Source organism: Cricetulus griseus, chromosome 3, assembly GCF_003668045.3.
Source record: "Cricetulus griseus strain 17A/GY chromosome 3, alternate assembly CriGri-PICRH-1.0, whole genome shotgun sequence".
Classification (NCBI taxonomy): domain Eukaryota; kingdom Metazoa; phylum Chordata; class Mammalia; order Rodentia; family Cricetidae; genus Cricetulus; species Cricetulus griseus.
This window is the reverse complement of record NC_048596.1, coordinates 40,332,649-40,353,543: the sequence shown is the minus strand read 5'-3', so window position 1 is coordinate 40,353,543 and position 20,895 is coordinate 40,332,649. Positions and strand designations below refer to the sequence as shown.

General features: G+C 39.7%; 1 protein-coding gene across 1 annotated transcript in view; it reads right to left on the bottom strand.

Annotated features, from left to right (window-relative positions):
* Tmc1 (transmembrane channel like 1) overlaps positions 1–20,895 on the bottom strand; it is a 200,393-nt gene that overhangs the window by 27,078 nt on the left and 152,420 nt on the right. The window contains exons 10-14 of the mRNA XM_035441572.1: positions 10,239–10,381; positions 5,580–5,724; positions 4,578–4,772; positions 2,375–2,554; positions 2,093–2,254 (exon numbers count right to left, since the gene is read on the bottom strand). Of these exons, the coding sequence (XP_035297463.1) occupies positions 2,093–2,254; positions 2,375–2,554; positions 4,578–4,772; positions 5,580–5,724; positions 10,239–10,381 (825 nt within the window). The remainder of the gene's footprint in view (positions 1–2,092; positions 2,255–2,374; positions 2,555–4,577; positions 4,773–5,579; positions 5,725–10,238; positions 10,382–20,895) is intronic.

Genomic DNA, 20,895 nt, shown 5'->3' with positions numbered 1-20,895 from the left:
GGCCCTGTTTTCCAGTACTCAAAGCTGTTGTATCCAAGTTACCTTCACTCTCCCAGATTCCATCGACCTAGTCAGCATTCTATATTTCCCTTCTTTTCTGCCTTTCTTTCCCCAAGGGGGTATCAAACACTTATGGGAATGTCAGCAGAGCCAGCAGGGGGAGAGGTGGTGTCCCTTAGCATACTGGAGGAAGTAAGGAGAGATTGGCAGTAAGGAACAATGATGAAATGGGAAACTCACTACAGATATAATTCCAAAAACAGCACACAGCACACATGTTCCGGGACATGCAGTGTGTTCTGGTGCCTTAGAGAGGGAGAATTAAATACATGCTTTCTGTATTATTATGAGTCAACACGATGGAGGACTATCACAGAAGCTTCTGCACCAGGAATATAAATTTCTCTTAGAGTGATACCTCATGTCCAATGGCCATCCCGTATCTTATTACTCTTTACAGTTAATTCTGATGATCCTGAGAACATACTTCACACAGAGAACTGAGATGTGATCCCACAAGTGTCTGTCTGTTCCTGATAGAACAGACTGTCACAGACTCTGTAGATTAAAATAATACAACTATTTTCTCGTGGTTCTGAAAGTCAGAAGTCTAGAATCAAAGTGTAGACATGGGGACAATCTGCTTCCCTAAGTTTCTGACTCTTAAAGCTGGTCTACACTCCTTTGGCTATTCCTCCATCTCTAAAGAACATCACTCCAACCTCTGCTTCCTTGGTCATATCTCAATTCTCTGACTTTGCCCCTGTGTCTCTCTTTAGAGAGACCCCTTGTAACTTTATTAGACTCACTCAGCATACTTCAGGGCCGTTCATCTTGCTAAGCTCCTACATGTGTAAAGTCCATTTTTGCCAAGTAAGGAAGAGACTCACAGGTGAACAGTTGGAGGGCCCTTGCTCTGCCTACCACACCGAGGTCCACAGTATCTCTCTTTTAAAAGCAAACAGGCCTTTATTTTCTTATTCATGGATGTTTCTAAAAGCATATATGATGTGTTAAGTTCTGAAAATCTAGCAGCATACACTAAGAAATGAATTTATCTGATCCTCAAATTCCTCAAATACTTAAAAAGTAAATAAAGCAAATTTATTAGACTATTTATTCTTTATTCCACCTCCAGCCACACAATTCTAGTGTTGTGTGTGCATATATATACATAATTGAAATCACAATGGCTTAACCTCATGAACATCAGACTGAGGGTGAAGGTGTCTTTTGAGTCCACATTTGCATTACTTGAGTAAGACTTGTGCTAATACATTGATATTCTCATCCTACAGAAAATACAATTCTAAAAATCTGTCCAGTTAATTCACAGAGACTACATGACTGATATGGCTGAACTGCTCTGTACTAGAAACACTACAGTTTACTTGAATTTGTCTGCACTTGATGAACTAAAGTTGAATGCACATTAAGAGTGTTTTCTCCAATGAGATAAAATTACAAGCTTCACAAAACATAAATAGAATCTATACAGAAATGGGAGAGTCTGAAACAGCATCTCTGGTTGTTTTTGTTTGGTTTTGTTTCCCTTTATTGGATGGTAAGCAATGGGGCCTTATTTCTTTTATCTGGTAAAATATCACTAGCCTTAGTTAGACTAGGGTCATTTACATAACCATATAAAAACAAATAACTTAAAATAGCATTTCTTTTAAGGCTTAAGGGAAAATCATTAGATAAAAATTGTTATCATAAAGCCACTAGATCTTTTTTTATAAAAACAAATAATACAACTTAAGGTTCCACATAAGCACTATTTGAGTCTGCATCTAAATTTGGGTGCTTTGTTAGAATATAATAGCTGGCAGGCATATCTTCACATGATTGTAAGCTATCCTTTCATACACAGCTATAAAGGTGCTGTAAACAGAAAATGTGTTTATCTCAGGGGATGGATGTGAAGTCTCCCTGAGTTAATACGTTTGAAATTCAGAGCCAGCAAATGCTAAATATTCAATCAACTGTCTCTATTTTTATTAATAAACAATAAACAAAAAGACCTTAGTTTGGAGGAAGTATTCAGATTATTTGGTCCACTAACAGCATACACTTTTCTTCATAATGTTACCTGTCCCACCATTGTTTCCCAGCAGGGTCCTCGGGGTACATCTGCAGGATGAACAAAAAAGGGTGGTCCTGTGGTGTTCCCAGAGAGTGATTCATTGTAAGCCTTAATCATGTTGGCTTCCCACAGGGTAATATTGGCCTTCACATGCTTCTCCTCTTCAATCTAGGAATCAAAGAAGTAGACAGGAAAATCACACAGCACAGTTTCAAAGGCATCCCTGGTCATCTCCAAACTGGGAAATCATCATGCTGATGACAAGGACGATCCACACACAAGGCTCACCTTGTTGTTAATCTCATCCATCAAGGCAAGAATAAATACATACAAGTTGCCTAGAAGAAGAGCAAAAATGCGCCCCAGGAGCCACTTCAGAGCAATGAGAGGATGGTAATCTTCCAATTCAGCAAATAAGTCAAACAGTGTGGGACAGAACATCCCCAGGAGGGACATAACCATGTTCATCTACAAGGAGACACAGGGATCAGGATGTTTCCATTATTACTGCTTCCTTCCAGAAGTTGGGAAGATGTTCAGCTAGGGTCCTTTGATATTTTATAAAACAGATTATGCCATGCATTTTTAGTATTTGATCTCAATAAAACAGCAAACACAATATTCAACTTGTATTTACAAGCTATATATATGAGCTTGTAGACGTGCCCATAATCATGTTTCCTTGGTATAGTGAGTGCACAATTTCTATCTCTCTGCCCAGAGAACACACTGTTCTATGGGGTTACTGACTGTGATATGCTGATGCATGGCATTTTATGAAGTAAAGAGGAACAGACTGGAAGTAACTCCTGCTACTCGATCTCTAAATACCTGGCTCAGACTGTCAGCACTAAACATTTTATTTTTATTTCCCCCGGCACCCTCTGTATTTTGAATGATTAGAACTACCAGAACATATTAAGGTTACAATGGCTAATTTTAAAGTGTTTACTAAGAACACCCTATTAGAATGATCAAGAGGATGAACAACTCAGCATGATATAAAATCAGCATGAAATATTCTCAACAGAACCTAAAAATTTAGCAGCATCTGTACAATTATAAAGACAACTTCGCTTTTGTTTCAGTAGACATATGGAGTTATTTCTGAGTCGCCATTATCATCTCCATTTGTATTTAAAGCTCAGGGTTCCTCTAAAAGAGATATTCAACAGTTCTTACAAAGAGTTATTCTTTTCAGGATATTGAGGTAGGCTGGCCTGGAATTCACTGCATAGTCCAGGTGGCTTCAAACTCAGTAACTTTCTCTCCCCAGAGTGATGGCAAGAAGTTAATGATAAGCAACCATTCGTCATGTAGTAGATTCATTTATATTAAAATATGACCATTGTTCCATGGGCCAAAGCTGAATGAACATTTTTCTTATACTATCAACATTATGAGAGTATTTTGAAAACAAACTTGATAAATGCTTTGTGCTATTTTTGTCCTTTTGGAGAAAAAAAAAATCCCTTTATTTAATAACCTCCACTTTACAGGTTTCCATGGAACAACTGTGATACTGTTAACCCTGAACGTGTGGTTCGTTTCTGCTGTTATCACTTCTGAAGCTTTTATACTGTTTTTATGTAGAGGCATTTTTTATATTTCTACTGAATCACTTGCCAGCCAAGATATTTCTAAGAAATCATACACTTATGAAGAGTCATCTCAAAATTCTTCCATCTACAGAGCTTTGCAGAAGTTTCCATCTGGGATGCCTAAATATCCCCATAGCATAAATCTACACATGCTTTGACAATTGCCAAGTTCAAATTGATGTTGTGTGGTATGTGAAAATATTTTATGTACCACAGACTCTAGCAATAACTCAGGACCAATTATTTCCTGATTCGAAATCTGTATTCTAATCACCTCTCTCCTACACACTAATTGGGCAGATTCTCTGCAGGCAAATCTGGTCCAGAGCTGGCCTTCCTCATTTGAATAGCTGAGGAACAAAAACTTTGGCAGGAAAGAGATGGAGATGTTTCACTGAGATTCCTGTGAAAAGCCTGGAAATGCAATTAAGCAGGCAATCTGAGTGCTTCTTATAAGGTAAGTAAAGGAACTAAGGACAAACTAATCAGGAATCTGGCATTTTAGTTGTAGGAGTGACATCTTCCAAGAAAGCAATATTGGATTGTAGGAAGAGTTTTAGAGTCGAAATAAAACATCAAGGCTGTCAGCCTGGTTTTCCTAACTTTGCCTGTTATATTGTCTCCTAAGATTCACCCTTCCCTCTATAAAATATTTTCTTCTCTCTTCCTGTTCTAACTTTCCATCGTGACATAGATTGAAAATCCAACAGCACAGATTTGGAAACAAGGACAGGAAGACGGTGAGAAATGAGCAGGGTGGTGGGTAAGCAGGAGAATGGACTAGAGCACTAGACAGGAAGCAGCCTTGTCTCAAGTTCAACTGCAGAAACACAGACCACAAAATAGCAAGTATGAGTTTCTAAGCATGTTAAAGGCATGCCGAGACGAACTTCATTTTTTTCCCACCACCCAAGGGTGTCAGGATCTTGCTGTGCAAATTCCTGGGATCGCTTCACAGCCCAAAAGATGAGGTATCCACTTGCACCAAGTGTTAGGAACACGAAGAAGTTAGCAAGAAACCTCAGGAATCTGATGAGGTGGATGTTCTCCTCCACCTGAGCTGCTCTTTCTTCTATGATGGCTTCCTGCAGCCAGGCAAAAACAGAACGCAAGAGAAACACTGCTGTGAAAAAGACTATGAATTGAGAAAAACAAGGAACAAAACTGTGAACTTAATCTAAAATTCCATAAAGTGGCTGAATAACAACAGAACAGGACAGTCAGTGAATTGGTAGAGGCAGGAGGATGGGTAAGTTTGGGGTTAGCATGTGCTACATAGCAAGCTTGAGGCTGACCTGGGCTACATGAGACTCTTGTAAATCCTAAAACTAGGAGAAGCATCATTCTAAAAGTTACTTCTAGTATTTAATTTTTACAGGAGGTGGGGGCTTTGCTTTTATGAAACAATTTCTTGTAGCTTATGCTGGCTTCAAACTCACTTTATGGGTGAGACTGTACTTAAATTCCCAATCCTCTTGCCTCCAATCTCCCAAATCCTGGGGTTATAGGTGTATGAAACCATGCCCTGCTCTTTCAGTATTGCTTTAAAGCTATGCTGTAATGCTTTAGAATCAATTTGCTTACTGAGCCTACATGTTTCTGCAAATAGCTAGTGAGTACTGTCACATTATTTGAACTATCTGATTCTGATAACCAGTGAACTCCTATTTCAACCAAATAGCAGTGTTTTATTACTAAATTTTCAGAAGAAAAGTCCTGAAGAAAAAATACAGCTGTTACGGGTCACAGGCTATTTCTGTCATAATCAGACTCATGTCCACATCATAGTAGGCAGCAGTGATAAGAGCATCCTTCTCCTAATTGTCAAAATATTTGACAATTCACATGGAATGCTTCCCAAGGAAAATGAGCTTTGGGGTTTGTGCCTTTACCTTAAAGTTCATTGTGATAGAATTAAATTTGTTGTCAGCTGTTTCAGGGTTACCAATCAGATAGTCCCAACTGCAGAATACCTTCCAGCTGAAGTTGAAAGTATTGTCATCGCCACCCCCATCGTCACCAATATTTTTGGTCATCCTGTAAAAGCAGGAGTTTAATACAGCATGTAGATAAAAGTAATTCAGGCAGACATGGGAGATAGAAAACAGCAGTCACAGATAAACTGAAAACGCAATGTCTGGGTCACATTTTAAACAGGTTATTCACATTAAGTAGACAATAGGAATTTCGATTTCTAAATTTTATTTGTTTGTCAATTAATTCTCTCATTCTGTGGTGATCAAAAACTGCTTCACACTGATGATTTTAATACCTATAGAAAGTGGCGGAATAAATCCCCTGCAGAAAGAAGGTGGGATTATTTTAAGGCCCATACAAAGCAGCCTGATCTCTGCTCTTCAAAGGAAACTGAGACAAAGAGTAGATTGGAAAACAGTGCAAGACATAATGGCAGGACTGAAGCCAGAAGCACTGGCCGTGCCTTTGCTTGCAGTCCATTTCCGGAAGCACTGGTCATGCCTTGGCCTACAGTCCATTTCCCTTGCTGAGCCCCGAGACTGCAGAGCCTCATTTTACTCATCATTAAGTCTCCAGGCACGACACAGCTCTCTAGATTGCTCACTGTAAAGATACCATACATTGTTTTTAAATGAATAGCAGTAAATTTAGCACCACGAAAAGCTTTGCCAATAAACACATATACCACAAATAGCCTTTTGTATACATGCTTGCCATGGGATTGGGCTCCAGTTCTGTCCTTGACATTATAAAAGCTTTCGACAATGTCATCTTCACTTCGTCAATATTTGTCATTCATCCTGGACTGTGTTTGTTAGAAGAGAATTTTGCATTTTGAATCTCAGAATTCTAGACACAGCTCATAAAGCAGTGACATGAAATGGAACATGGAGGCTTTAGACCTTTCATCCATCACTGCCCTTCTGTCCCAAGCACTCTTGAAAGAGGGCCAACTGCAGTTTGAAGAGGAGGAGGAGACAGTCGTGTGCTGTGCTGGATCTGCTGCGAGGTCGTGTTCCTGGAATAAGTTGGCCCCACAGAGCCTTCCAAGGCATTCTTTAGGATCTGAATCTCATCATTAGAAACAGTGAATAGTATCATCTCCAGTGGAAATATTGCAGACAAGTAAAATATTAACTTGAAGTTCATGAGGGGTTCTAGGGTTTTTTTTTCCCCCCTCTGAGTATATGAGAGAATTGTTAAACAAAAGGGGACTTAATTGGTTGTTGGGAAACGAGGAGGAAGATACACAAATTTGATGCTAAGATTCAATGTCAGGAAATATGCAAGACATTTAGCAGGGTTTGGGGTGAGTCACAGATATTTTTGTTAAATAAATACAAACGAAGTTAAAAAAAAGTGGTTGGGATAATGACAATTCAAATAGAATGTAAAAATATTTGTACTCCTTTGGGAATTATGTGTGAGGTGGCCAGCCCCTGATTCTAATGTGATCTAGAAAATAGATGGGTCCTGTAATATACTTATGTTTGAGAAGTTTATTTTTAACAGCAAAAATTTAGTACAAGAGTCATATCAAGGCAATTTAATTCCAAATGGGTTTTATAACACACAAAGAATAGTTTTTAAATAGATTTTAAAATTATTAAAGGCCACCCAGAACAGGCTAGAGATTTATCTTCATCATCATGAGATGAATGAGTCCTACTAAGAGATTAGGAAAACAAGAATGAAGTTAGGGCAGTGGTCCTCAACCTTCCTAATGCTGCAACCCTTTAACAGAGTTTCTCATGTTATAGTGACCCCCAACCACAAAATTATTTTCATTGCTTCCTTATGACTAATTTTGCTACTGTTATGAATCATAATGTAAATATCTGTGTTTCCAATGGTCTTAGGTGACCCTTGTGAAAGGGTCATTTGACCTCTCTCTGCCCACTTCCTCCCATCAGGGATTGTAACCCATATGTTGAGAACTATGAGTTAGAGGCTGGTGTTCAGAATTCTGTTCTGGCTCTGTAAGTAAGTTTGGCTGGTCACCTAACTGCTGAATCTTAAACTCTTCATCTGTTCCACAAGAACAACTGATATATCTTCACTCACTACACAAGACACACTGGAGGAACAACTTGGTCCTATGGAAGATGAAGAACACAGAGGGAAAGCAGGGTGAGCAGAGTACTTTTCATCTACAAATTTGAGTTCAAATAGACCTATGGGCACATGGTCTCTAGTACTCTTTATTTAATAGCCTGTAAATTGGTATTATAGTAATTTTTTAATGGTTAAGGGGTAGTAGTTTTCACTGGAGATGTAGCTTAATATAATGTTCACCTAGCATGCATGATACTTTGTGTTGAATCCTCAGCAACATGTAAACCTGGCATGCTGGTACAGGTTTCTCACCCATCACTCTGGAAAAAGTAAATTTGAGTCCCCATCTCAAAAAAACATAACCAAAACCAAAAATGAAACAAAAAATGAAGGACCAGTTAGTGGTTGTCATGATGTATAGCATGTGTTAGGCAAATATTATTTTAAGTCTAAATTACGGTTTTTGTTAGAGATTCTGAAATATGGATACTGCCAAATTTCCCAATTAAAAAATATTTTTATGTTTATGCTTATACCAGTTAATGATATATGTTGGTTTATGATACATGTAAGATAGGATATGTAGACAAAACATTTAAAGCTTACACATGGCAACATAAAGTACTGAAGGATATTTCAGTCTATTCTATGCATAGCATTACTGCCAGGCTTATGAACAGAAGAGAATATGTGCTCTGTCAGGGAACCTTGTGGTAGGGAATGCTGTGCCCTAGTCTCAAAGATCCCCAGAGACCACCATGGAGACAGATCCACCAAACTAAAAAAGCAAGGTTTTATTGATTGCTCATCCAACCATGACAGGAAACACGTCTGGCTAGCTGTCATAGCAACTTCCAGAGGGAGTGACATTCCCTGTCCACTGCTAGATTTTAAAGACAAAATTTACAGGATTATATCAGTAGGTATTGGTTGGTTTCTTATTGGTTGACATTTGGGAACAATCAGGAGAATTTCTCAAAGTCATATTTTAGCATGAAATACCTGTGTACCAATTATTTTCTGTTAGTCGGTGCTGAGAGGGAACATTCTGTGGTTTTCACGGCTAGTTTTCAGAACTGTATCCTGGAGACGATAGGGAAGGTTTTGATCTCCTCTGGAGTTTCTTTTGTGGCCAAACAGTTTGAAGGAACCAAGTATCTAGGAGGCTAGGGGGTGTCTGGAGTTTCTTTGTGTTCAGTTTTGGCCCTAGGCTCAGGGAGGCCAGAGGATCTGGAGTTTCCTTGTGTCAGAGGCCTGTGTGTCTTTTCTGTAGCCTGTCATGACTGCTAAAAGAGGGGGATGATTGAGGGTCTGGTACCTTTATTTCTAAATTATTAGGAGTGAAGCCTTTTAGTTTAGTTTACCCCTTTCTGGGAAGTCTTGGTAAAGCCTTCTTGGATAGAATGGCATTAATAAGCTCCTCATTAGGCATACATCCAATGAATTATTCAGCTTTTTCCAGCAGTTTGATATGAAGTATGCTGCTAAAATCCAGACTTTTCAGCTTATGGAACTTATTTGGATGAGAATAGCTACATTTGGGAGCAAATCACTTTTAGTTTGAGATTACTAACCTCAAACTCTATGCAGAAACTGGGAGAGTCCTGAACTTACCAAACAAAGACCTTCTACCTGGAATGCTCAAAGTAGTTTCTTTTTATTTTACTTTCTAATTTTTTCAGCTAGATAATTTACAATAGATCTTTTCCACCATTTTTTAGAAGAGGATGGTGAAGTACAGGCAAGATGATATACCATGAACTCAGAGTCTTGCACATGATATGCAAGTACCTACCACTGATTATATTCCCAGCCCTGCATGTAACCACCTTCCAACCCTGAGGACAGCCCCCAAAGGCCTGTGCTTATGTCAAAACCTTTTGGTTTTAGTATAGAATAGTCTAACATCAGTGCTGATTTGTCAGGGTGCATAAAGATGGCTTTCACTGGATCTTGACTAAAGGTCAGAAAGTTCAAAACTGTCCTAAGTAAGTCATAAGACCTAAAGGTCAAAGGCATGGCTGCAGTAGGATGCTTGATCTTGATCTTGGCCTTGTGTGTCTTATCTAAATAACAACAGACTTGGCCTGAGGTGTGGTTACTCCTGACCCTCAAGACCAGGTAACAAGAAATTGGATCTAAGGTGTAGTTACTGAATCCTTGGAGAATTGAGGAAGAAAAGTCTGTTTGTTCCATATACACGATACTGTTTCCTTTTTAGTTAAGGTATTTAAGAATGGTGAAAAATAAACTTCAGTATTGACTGAATCTGCCCTCCTGATTTTATTCTGTGTCTGTCTTTTCCTTTAACGTCTTTAGCTAGCCTTTCTTAATCCACACTCTGCTGCATTTGATGGTAGCCCCACAAACACGACCCCCCAATGGGGGTACTGCAGAGAGTGACCACACTGATTCATCTCTTACATACTTGCTATTGTCTAGACATGGAATAGTATCAATATTATATCCAGTTCTCAAAATGATTTGAGTTGATTCCAGAAATCATATTAAAAACTTACGCTTTGAGGACAACCAGAAAGCTGTATCCAATGCACATAATCCCCACCAGGAAGTAGGAGAGAGGTAGCCGGAAATTTAGCCATCCAATGGTGCGTTTATTGTCGTAGTAGCCATAAAAGAGGACAGAGTACTGTGCCAGGCCCTAAAATCCAACAAAATGCCACTTGCTTAGCAGATATTATGAAGAGCAATGCAAAGGAAATGATGGACTTTAAAAAGAACAATAGAATGACATTAATTTCTATTGAGGTCACAGTCTGACATAAGCCTTATTGTTTTGTTCCATAGAGTTAATATATCCGTTGTCATATGGGTTGACAGCTATCTGAAATTCAGTGACTTCTAAACAGACAAAATATTAACCAAGCATTGGCTTGCTCCAATATGCAACTATTACTGTGAATGGTCCATTGAGTGAAACATCAAAACAAACTTCATGGTATCATTTAAAGAATTTGCATAATATGCATGTAGATCATCTCTGGAATGTTCCTCTTTAAATTATTCACTGGGTGTCTATTTCCTGTCACTGCAGCCATAATTAAATCTGCTCTCCCTCCTTAACCATAGAGCTATGTCTCAGATACTTCTTAGCAAAAATAACCTGGTGAGATGATATTAGAAGCAATGAGGTTCCTTCAGGCAAACTGATAGCATTCCCTCATAACAGCCATTTTCATCTTGCACAACATCTTACCCAAAAACTGTCTTCCCAGGTAAGATCATCCCCCAAAGACAACCAAATAACCCCCTCTTTGCCCCTCTTTGCACACAGAACACTGAAGTATTCTGGTGCCACTTTCTCTACCATCACCTTTCTCTCCCATGGGTTCACACTCAACCTTGAAGCATTGTTTCCATAACATGTTAACTAAACATTTTTATTTTGTTAAACAATTGGACAGTTTGGGGTATTTCCTTGAAATCAGGTGAGTTACTTTTGAAATTCTTACAAAAGCCAGTGAGCTGTCTTTAATGTCATGTACATCAACCCAGTGGGAGGACTAGAAGACCTACCAGTGAAGAAGGAGGGAATGGAGGTAGGTGTTGGGGGCCCACAGAGATGGCTCCATTTCATCTTAAGGTCAGAGAGTTCAAACTGTCATTATTCTTCCAAAGTTAAAGTCATAAGACCTAATGGTCTAAGGTGTGACTGCTGTAGGATGTTTGATCTTGGTTGTTGATGTCTTATCTAAATAACAACAGACTTAGTAGGCAAGGATGGGATGTGAGGACTGTGACATGCTAAGTGTGTCCTCCCTCACACCCACCCTGTACCACATAGGTCTGCATCTTCATCCTTTGTCTTAAGAAATAAAGCCTATCTGTGGTGGTTAAGACTCTAGAAATCCTGTATTAATCAGTTTCTGGGTGTCATTGGAGGCATTTCTGATAAGACTAACATTGGTGTAGGAGAACTCAGGAAAGCAAATGACTGTTTCCAATAACGGAGCATTCATCCAATGAGTATGGTGAGTATTACTGAATGCCAGGGCTGCAGTATCAGCTAATATATTTTGTTGATAACTTAGTCACAGCGGAACACCTTATTTCACCTCACAGAGCCATCTAGTGAGCCCTCAGTCACACATCCTTCCTCGCCTTCATCTTTCTTTCATAAGTAGAAGTTCTCTAAGTATAACATTCCCAGCCTTTCTCAAGTTCCTCACTGCATCTCATGGAGAAGAAACAAGTCTTAGGGTAGAGCCCAAGAGATAAAAGGGCAATTTCACCCTTCCCTTCTGGGAGCATGGACTGACTTTGTCTGCTTATGCAAAAGAACACCTGTCTTGACGCAAGGTCTGGCTGTGAAACCTACTTTTCCATAAATGATACTGCATTTTTCACATCTGTCTTAGCCTTATTTTTTTTCCTCTGGCTAGCTCACAACTTGGTTAGATAATGAAGGAGTCATTTACCACAACATTGCCCTTCAACTAACACATATGAATATTCAGTAGCTACTACCCAGATATGTAGTTTTCAGGTAAACAAACTCAACCTTTAGAAGTTAAGTAACTGGCCAAATTCACACAGCTAGTACATGATAGTCTGAACATGAGCCAGCTATGGCACAAATATCATGCATGCATGTGAATACTGAGCTATCCACTTCTCGGGGTTTCTTTGTCTCCAAAGATGTGGATCATGTTAGTACTATATCTTCCCAAGGAAAGAAAGAAGCAAGACAATCTACCAGTCTAACCAGAGATGATCCCTGGTGTTGGCTTGGACTCTCTGTAAAGACCCTAAACATCTTTTTTTGAAAAGGTTTTAGAGATTTTTCGTCCCTATGTCTGTAAGGATTATAGCCTAACATCTATAGTTCAGAATCACAAATAAGAGAGTTAAGAAGAGGCCCTGAAAATAGCATAAGAAGACCTAGACAATGGAGAGCATCTGGCTGGGTCAGCACAATAGTTACTAGGGGCAGCTGGCTCATCTAGTGCCTGTCCCATTGAACAGATGTTCAAAGCTTGCACTTTGTAAAGAGTAGATCATACCAAAATAGGGGAGCATCTTCTTTGATGCTTGCATGAGGGGTGCTGATTATTCACAAGCTTTATTCCATTCACCAATTGCTACACATGCAAGCAAGTGTGTAAATGGGCATTAGCAAACTCAATTTTAATATCAAAAGCTTTCCCAAATCCATCTGAGGAGTACAGTGATGGTTAAATATGAGTTGAGAGTCCTAGAAGAGAAATGACCTCCCCTGCTGTGCAGTGGGCATGCCACATGTCTTTCTCCATCCCTTAAAACTACAATAGCAGACATCTGGAAGTGACCAAAATAGCAATGACTTCTCGCCCAGTCACGGATGTATTCAGTTGCTATGTGACTGGACCCTGATTTCCCTGTGGGAGAATTCTCCTCTCCCCCATGATCTATGACAGATAAACTACAGCCAGAGCCAAGTCTCAAATCGACACAGAAAATGCCTTTCCAAATCTGCACCACTATGCTAGTAGATCTTGTTTGAAGGCTGCAATTGCTCTGCTCCATAGCCACCCACACATCACCACAAAAAGCAAGAAGACTAGAGGTTTTGATTATCTTGTCACTAGGAATTAACTTGTGCGTTTATGTAATATTTACTGAGAACTCAGTATTTGGCAAATACAATACACAGAGGAGGAAACTGGATTACTGGACTACTCCCGAGAGTTGTGCATTCAAAATACCATTATCAGGAGTATTTGTTTCCTAAAATTGTATCAGCACTCTATCTCTTAGGTATTTCATGTAATTCCAAATAAATACTCCCTTTGAAAGACAGAACTCTATCCCAAGCATGGTAAACTAATTTCATCATTTTTTAGCAACTCTTGTTAATTTGTATTAACTGTCAGACAACTATTTTGTGGGCAAAACCCCCCACAGAGTTAAAATTGGCTTAAAGTGAAGGTAGGATTTATAAAGCTTGTCAGAGAGGTTATATGGTCCTATGGGAACTGAGTCCACTTACATTTCCACTTTTTATTGTTATTGGTCATTCACATCTTCCAATTAATTAAGAAGGTTGCAAGTTGGAATGAAAGAGAGGACAGGACCATTTACTAAGGAAAGCAAAGGTTATGGAGCCCGATAATACCCAACAGGAGCCTTACTTAATGTTGCAGGAGCAGCCTAGCCCTTGTGGACAACATGCTGAGAGCCACCAAGCTACCTCCATGTTCCTGAGCAGATCCACAGTCTCTAGCCCAGTGTTTTGCTTGCATCTACGCTTCCTTTCTTCTTATGGAAATGCAGATTCAGGAAACTAGACCAGATGCTGCATGGTTCCTGTTTATTTGTTTAGTTATTAGTTTTTAATTAGCAGACAAAGTAATGGGCTTCAACATGATATTTTCATTCCTCTTTGTTGTTATCTTTCCCAGCCCTTCCTTGTCCCCAGGTCCCCTTCCGACTGGCTCTTCCTCTTTCGCCTCTACTAGCTCCTTTTCTAGTTTTATGATATATGTATCCTATTATTCTCCTCTCTTCACCTCCCCAACCTTATCTTAAGACTTCATTTTTTTCCCTACTCTGACTCCCTTTCTGGTTTTATGGTCTACACCCCCACATACACCCACATACACACACATCCACACACACACACACATACACATATTTACCTTTCTAAGTCTCAAAATTTTGCTTACAGAATAATTTCTAGTTCCTCTTATTTTCCTTTGAGCATGGTGATGTCATTCATCTTTCTTTACAGCTGAATAAAATCCCATTGTGTATAGACTACATTTTCCTCATTCATCTGTGGGTAACAGTCACAATGAATACTGGCAAGGAAATGGGGAAAGGGCCCCTTATTTACTGTGAGGGAACTATAAACCCTTGAAGCCACTATGGAAATCAGTACAGAGATTTCTCTAAAAACTCAAAATAATATCACCATAGGATAGAGTTGTACCACTCCTGGCTTTATTCTATGTCCTACCACAGAAAAAACTTGTCACATGGTTCTTGATGCATAATGTGTGTCTTAGAGAGATAAAGCAGGGCTGACCCACCACAGACTTTTTCTGCAGCAGGTTTGTGTCAAAGACTCCATCCCTCAAAGCTGTGACAAAAACCATTGGTTTTGTGAATAGATGCCCTTGCCTCTGCCTCCTTTTACAGGCCAGAGATGCTGATACAACTTCCTTTGGCTTTGACTTGTAAATATCAGGCTTTTATCTTCAGAGTACTTCAGAATATTTTCATGAGATAGATACTCAAAACAGGTGTTTGTAAAATACCTACTGTCTTAGTTAGGATTTCTATTGCTGTGAAGAATCACCATGGCCATGGCAGCTGTTATAAAGGAAAACATTCAGTTGGGGCTGGCTTACAGTTTCATAGCTTTAGTCCATTATTGTCATGATGGGAAGTATGGTGGCATACAGGTAGACATGATTCTGGAGGAGTTGAGAGTTGTATATTAGAATCAGCAGGCAGCAGGAAGTGAATGTCACACTAGACCTATCTTGAGCATTTAAGAGAATTCAAAGTCCACCTCCTAGTGACACACTTCAACAAAACCACACCTACTCCAACAAGGCCACACTAATAGTGCCACTTGCTACGACAAAGCATTCAAACACACAAGTCTATGGGCGCCATTCCTAGTCAAACCACATCTACCAAGTACCAGACATTGCACAAATACTTAACATACATAATCTCATTTAGTTTTTTCTGCCAGCTTGGCATGCTCTCAGTAAAATATTTTACATGTGGCTATCCAAAGGTCAGGGTACTTATCTGGCACCTCAAACGCAGTGTTCAGTAAGATTCCAACAGGAATGCATGTGAATCCCATGATAGAGTTTCTTTCATTAACTGTACTATGTTATAACTCTTCTGTCATTTATAAAAAGTAGTTGTATTTGCCTGCCCCTGTAGGCACCTGCTCCTACTCCTGCCCCTGTAGGTCCCTGTCCCTGTCTCTGCCTCTCAAGTGCTTAGATTAAAGACTTGCACCACCATGCCCAGCTTTTTGTGCCCACAACTAACATTTGGGTATGAATCTAAGCCCATAGCCCAGTGTCCATGCCATATTTCATTCCACCATTGTGACCCACAGGTCTGAATTAGCACATTCCAAACAGCTTCCCAAACAGGCTTTTTTTTTCTCCTTTCTCAGAGAGTGGCACTAAATTACCTCTGCTAGAAACTTGGTTGTTTACATTTGCTGTTCTATTTTGATCCATAGCTTGTAACATGAGCTTTCTTGCCCTTTTCCGCAGCTACCTCAGCTTCAAATGAACACACGGATGCTATATTAATTATGAAACTGTTGGCCAGTGTCTAGGGCTTCTTATTGGCTAGCTCCATTTTAATTATCAACCCATAACTACTAATCTATGTATTTCCACGTGGTCTTGGCTTACCAGAGGATGCCGGACCTGCAACTGCTTTGCCTGCTACATTGCGACTGTTCTGGCAGGCTCTCTTGCCTACCTTTCCCAGACTTCTCCTCTCCCAGTCCCACCTATCTTCCTGCCTGGCCAATCAGTGTTTTATTCATCAACCAACAAGAGAAACATACAGAATAAAATCTCGGCAGCAATAGTCTATATCCAGTTACTAGTCAAAACCTATAGTTTCTGCCTGATTCTTGTATTGCACAAATTCCCTTCTCTGTCCTGCTGTCTTTTGATGGCTCCTTGGTTGACTTTAAAAAGTCATCTCCTTATGGAGACTGGGAAATGATTCAGTCATAAAGTGTCTGCCATGAAAGCATGAGAGATTGCCTTGCAATCCCCAACACCCACACAAAAGCTGAGTCTTGGGTTGAAGAGATGATTCAGTGGTTAAGAGCACTTGCTGCTTTTGCAAAAACCTTATTTGGGTTCCCCACACCCACATCTGGCAGCTCATAGCCATCTGCAACTCCAGTTCCAGGGAACCTGATGCCTTTTCTGGCTTTTATGGTACACACAAGGTTCATATACAGAGAAGCAAACAAACATATACACATAAACAAAAAGGAATACCTTTTTCTAAAGTCGCACAAATCATACACACACACACACACACACACACACACACACACACACACACACAATGTCAATGTCATGATCACAAGGTTCATCACTGAATGTGTTTGTATCTTGCTTCATGGCCCTCTAGCCATCTGCTTCCTATTGGATACAGTCGGTCTCTTAGCATACTGAAATTGTCTTCCTGGGCTATGGCTTCTGCTGACTTCTCAAGAGCCATATGTTAAAGAGAAACAATTCTCTCAGAATCATCAGGTAGCTGGTACTCTGCCAGTTAATGCCCCTCCTCTATTCTTCTCATTCCAATTTGGGGAGGTGCAATGGAGTCTCTATTTGCTAAAATGAAATTTACTGGACTGTCTCAGCCCAAAGGTAACTCCCTCCTGTACCAAATAAGCAAACCTCATGGTAAAATGGCCTAATTTTTGGTTCCATATTAGTAAGATCATTTGGCTATGATTCTTAAGTTGTCCTCCAATTAGGTCTCTATAAGCAATGGATATGGAATTTTTATGTTCCATCCGCTTCTCCTTTCCAAACAAATTATTCAGAACTCAAGTAGGAAATAGTTACAGTTTGATAGACTTCTCTCAAAACTCTAGATAATAAAATTCCAGTAAACCTGAACATTGGACCCATACCGAGACAGCACTGTACTTTAATATGCCCAAAAGATGTATCCGATCATCTGAGAATATAGCATTGCATAACAACTGTTGACTTGCACAACAAATTAGACCATAGCATCCCTGTGGGCAGGGAACATGTTCGTTGTCTTGGCACTCCCAGTTTCTCTCATTCAGTTTGTTTGGCAATGGCTGAGTGAATAAAGAAATTGCTTTCAGTGATCATTAGCAGCCCTCACTCAGAATAAGCATCAGTAGATTGCCATCTAAATCACCTCTCTCTAGACACCTGCACACTGCTTATTCATTTTAATAAATCACAAGGTATCATTCAACACAGTAACATGACAAGTGTAATCTTATATTTGAATTTCATGAACTAAAACATCAAAAAGTATGAGAGACACAAGTTAAACCAAAAAAAAAAGCTAATTTGTCTGTACCATCTAAAACTCATATTTTAAAAAACTGAGATGATCTCAGTGTTGCAAAGGCACTCTACTGAGTATTGTTTCCAGCTGCTGGGGAAGTAGTTCAATGACAGAGTACTTGCCTATATGTGTACAAGATATACAAGGCTCTGAGTCTGATCTCTAGACACACACACACACACACACACACACACACACACACACACACACACACAGAGAGAGAGAGAGAGAGAGGGAGAGAGAGAGAGAGAGAGAGAGAGAGAGAGAGAGAGAGAGAGAGAGAGAGTGTTTTTCCTTTGTCCTGAAAATTGGAGGCTGAAAAGATCACATTAGGAGTTTCTTTGGTCGACTGACTTCTGCACTTGTAAATGTAAGTTAGTAGGTTATAATCTAACTTGCTGGTTTTTAAATACAAGTGAACTCTGCAAGGTGAATTCCTTTTCACACAATCCTAGTCACTCATCAGAACATACTGATAGACTCTCCTCTACTCTCTTTCTAGTGAACTTGCCCACTTTCAATCCAGTCAGTCTCTTTACCTCTCTAAATCTAAGCTTGATGATGTCACTACTTACCAATGACCTGCTTAAAATATTTTACTCTAAAAAAATTATACTCTAGATTTGAGAGGATCTCACACAGTTCGACACTTTCTTATCTCACCAGTGCCCTCATTTCCTGCTTCCCCTCATTCTGAGCTCTACTTTCACTAGCTCAGGCCAAAAAGAGGCAACCCATCCCCATCACAAGACCTTTGCACTTGCTGTTGTACATATTAGATTGCTTCATCTTTCTCAAGTCAAGACATCATGAGACTCTTCAGAGTGCAAAGGGTTATTTTCTCAAAAATTGCTTTTCCTCTCATCCATCTGCTTCCCTTAGCCATGTCAGGTCCCCCAGTGCAGTTCTCCCAATACTATGTTTCTTTCATAGCAGTTGCTATTACCTTTCTTATCTTTTTTTCTTTTCTTTTCTTTTTTCTTTTCTTTCTTTTATGTGTGTGTTATTTGACTATTCTGCTATTCCTGGAGACAGAAGTTTGGCTGGGTTTTGCTCACTTTTGCTTAATGTCTGTCACCTGTCACCTGGCAAATGCTTATCAAATGTTTGCTGAACGACTCAAAAGACTCATTTCTGTTATAACACCCAAAGAAAGAATGTTGTTTTCATGATGTAAGTACAGCAAGCACTAGCCTCTAAAGGCATCACAAATACTTTCAGCAGGAAGCCTCCTCTTCATCTGGCCAGGTGTGGCTAGACTGTAAGTGATGGAATCTGAAAGTTGTTGCTAAAGGAAAGGAAGACACGATGGGATGAGATCCCGAATCCACAAATCGATGAAAACAAAAATTCTAAAAGCAACCAAAGAATCTCTGTCACTCTTTACACTGGATTTAATGAAGTCTTGGAGTAACAGGATGAAAAACTAATGAACCAAGAAAGAAAAATCTGGGATGCAAAATAGAGTGTAAGTTGTTTCTACCTTTAATGACCTAAGAGAGCTTATTGAGGAAATTGTGCTGGATATTGAGGAAGTGAAGCAATCATGGTAGCCAAGTGTGGACAGCCCTTCGATAATGCCAAGCCCTGGCCATGTGCCCAGACAACATTCTAGCCTGCTCTGTGAAGGCTACAAGAATGTCACTAGACACACTCCTCACCCCTTTCAGTCCTAGGATATCTAAGGAAAGCCCCAGACTCTATGTGGAAATGCAAATATATAAGCTTGTTTTTCTCCCCAAGAAGCTTAGCCTGCTGTTTTGGGTCATGTCACCAAGGGAGGATTATGTAGGAGGAGGGTTTCTGCTGACCCAGCCTTAGAATTAGGCTCAACAATGACTGAGGCAAAGCAGCCATGCTGCCCATATTTTAACCCTGTTGAATTTCAAAGGAGGGAAGTCAATTCCAGGCCAGGAAACCCCTTGGGAACAAATGTGCTGCTCAGAGCTCCTTACAGAGACAGCCTCCCATTTTTCACACCTTGTATCCATCATGACACTTCACAATGAGGCCACTTATAATGCACACTGCCCATCCAGTCTCTGAACATACGGGGCACCAGTACAGGTGTACCAGTACAGATTCCCCTCTAGCTTCAGACTCCACGAAATAGTCTTTCCTATCCTGTTTCCTTTGCAAGTGTCAGACTTGCCCTGATTTATGGTTGCTCTACTTATCTAGCCCCTGTTTCCTTTCCCTTTCTCTTCTATAAGAATTTGCCCCCAAACACCTTCTGATGCAACATAGCTTTGTTGCCTAATTCTTGAGAAACTAAAGCCATTCTCCTCTTTTAAATGATTCCCTGAAAATAAAGATGCACTTGGACTACTGAAATACTTTTAAAATAGAGGATATATTATTCTTTGTAGAAGTCACAAAAATCTCTCTGAGTTCGATCAATGCAGTAAGAGAAAAAGAAACTGACATGAGCTGTATTCCAGAGTAAACAGGTTACTTTGGAAGATTATTTAAAAGAGCTGTTGACACTGGTTAAGCAAGAAACCAAACCCCTATCTATCAACATTCCTAATGCTGCAAACCAAGGTCCTTTGAGGACAAGCTTCAAGGAGGGGATATGAAAGAACCAGGCTTAAAATAAAGCAAACAACTTGACATGGAAGTCAACCAGACTTTAGCTAGAATTTCAGTGCATCCATTAATTATCTGTGTTGCCTTTAGCAACTGTAAATATATTAATAGCCTCTATCTTGAAGGCTTGTTATGAAGATAAAATGCAAGGTCAAATGTAAAATTTAATGCTTATGATTGTGTTATCTCTTCTCTCCTGACCCTTTAAAGACTTCTAACTCCCATATCCTTATGACCAGTAGAAAACGGAAGACAAAGTCCACTCATTCACACTGTTTACCAATCCACATTGATCAAGACCCCCCTTAAGCTGAAAAGCTGACTGCATTCCCCTTTAGTCTAAGCATGTTTCTTCAATTCTGTGATCTCAATCTCAGTGTCTATTGTCAGCTTAAAAACCTTCCAAATTCCAACCTCGTGTCACTTTCTTTCTCTTTACTAGGATACTAAAACTACCTTTTCTCCCTCTTCCCCACATCATCCCCATGTCTCCAAGTATCCTGCCAATAGTGTCATCCTCTGTCT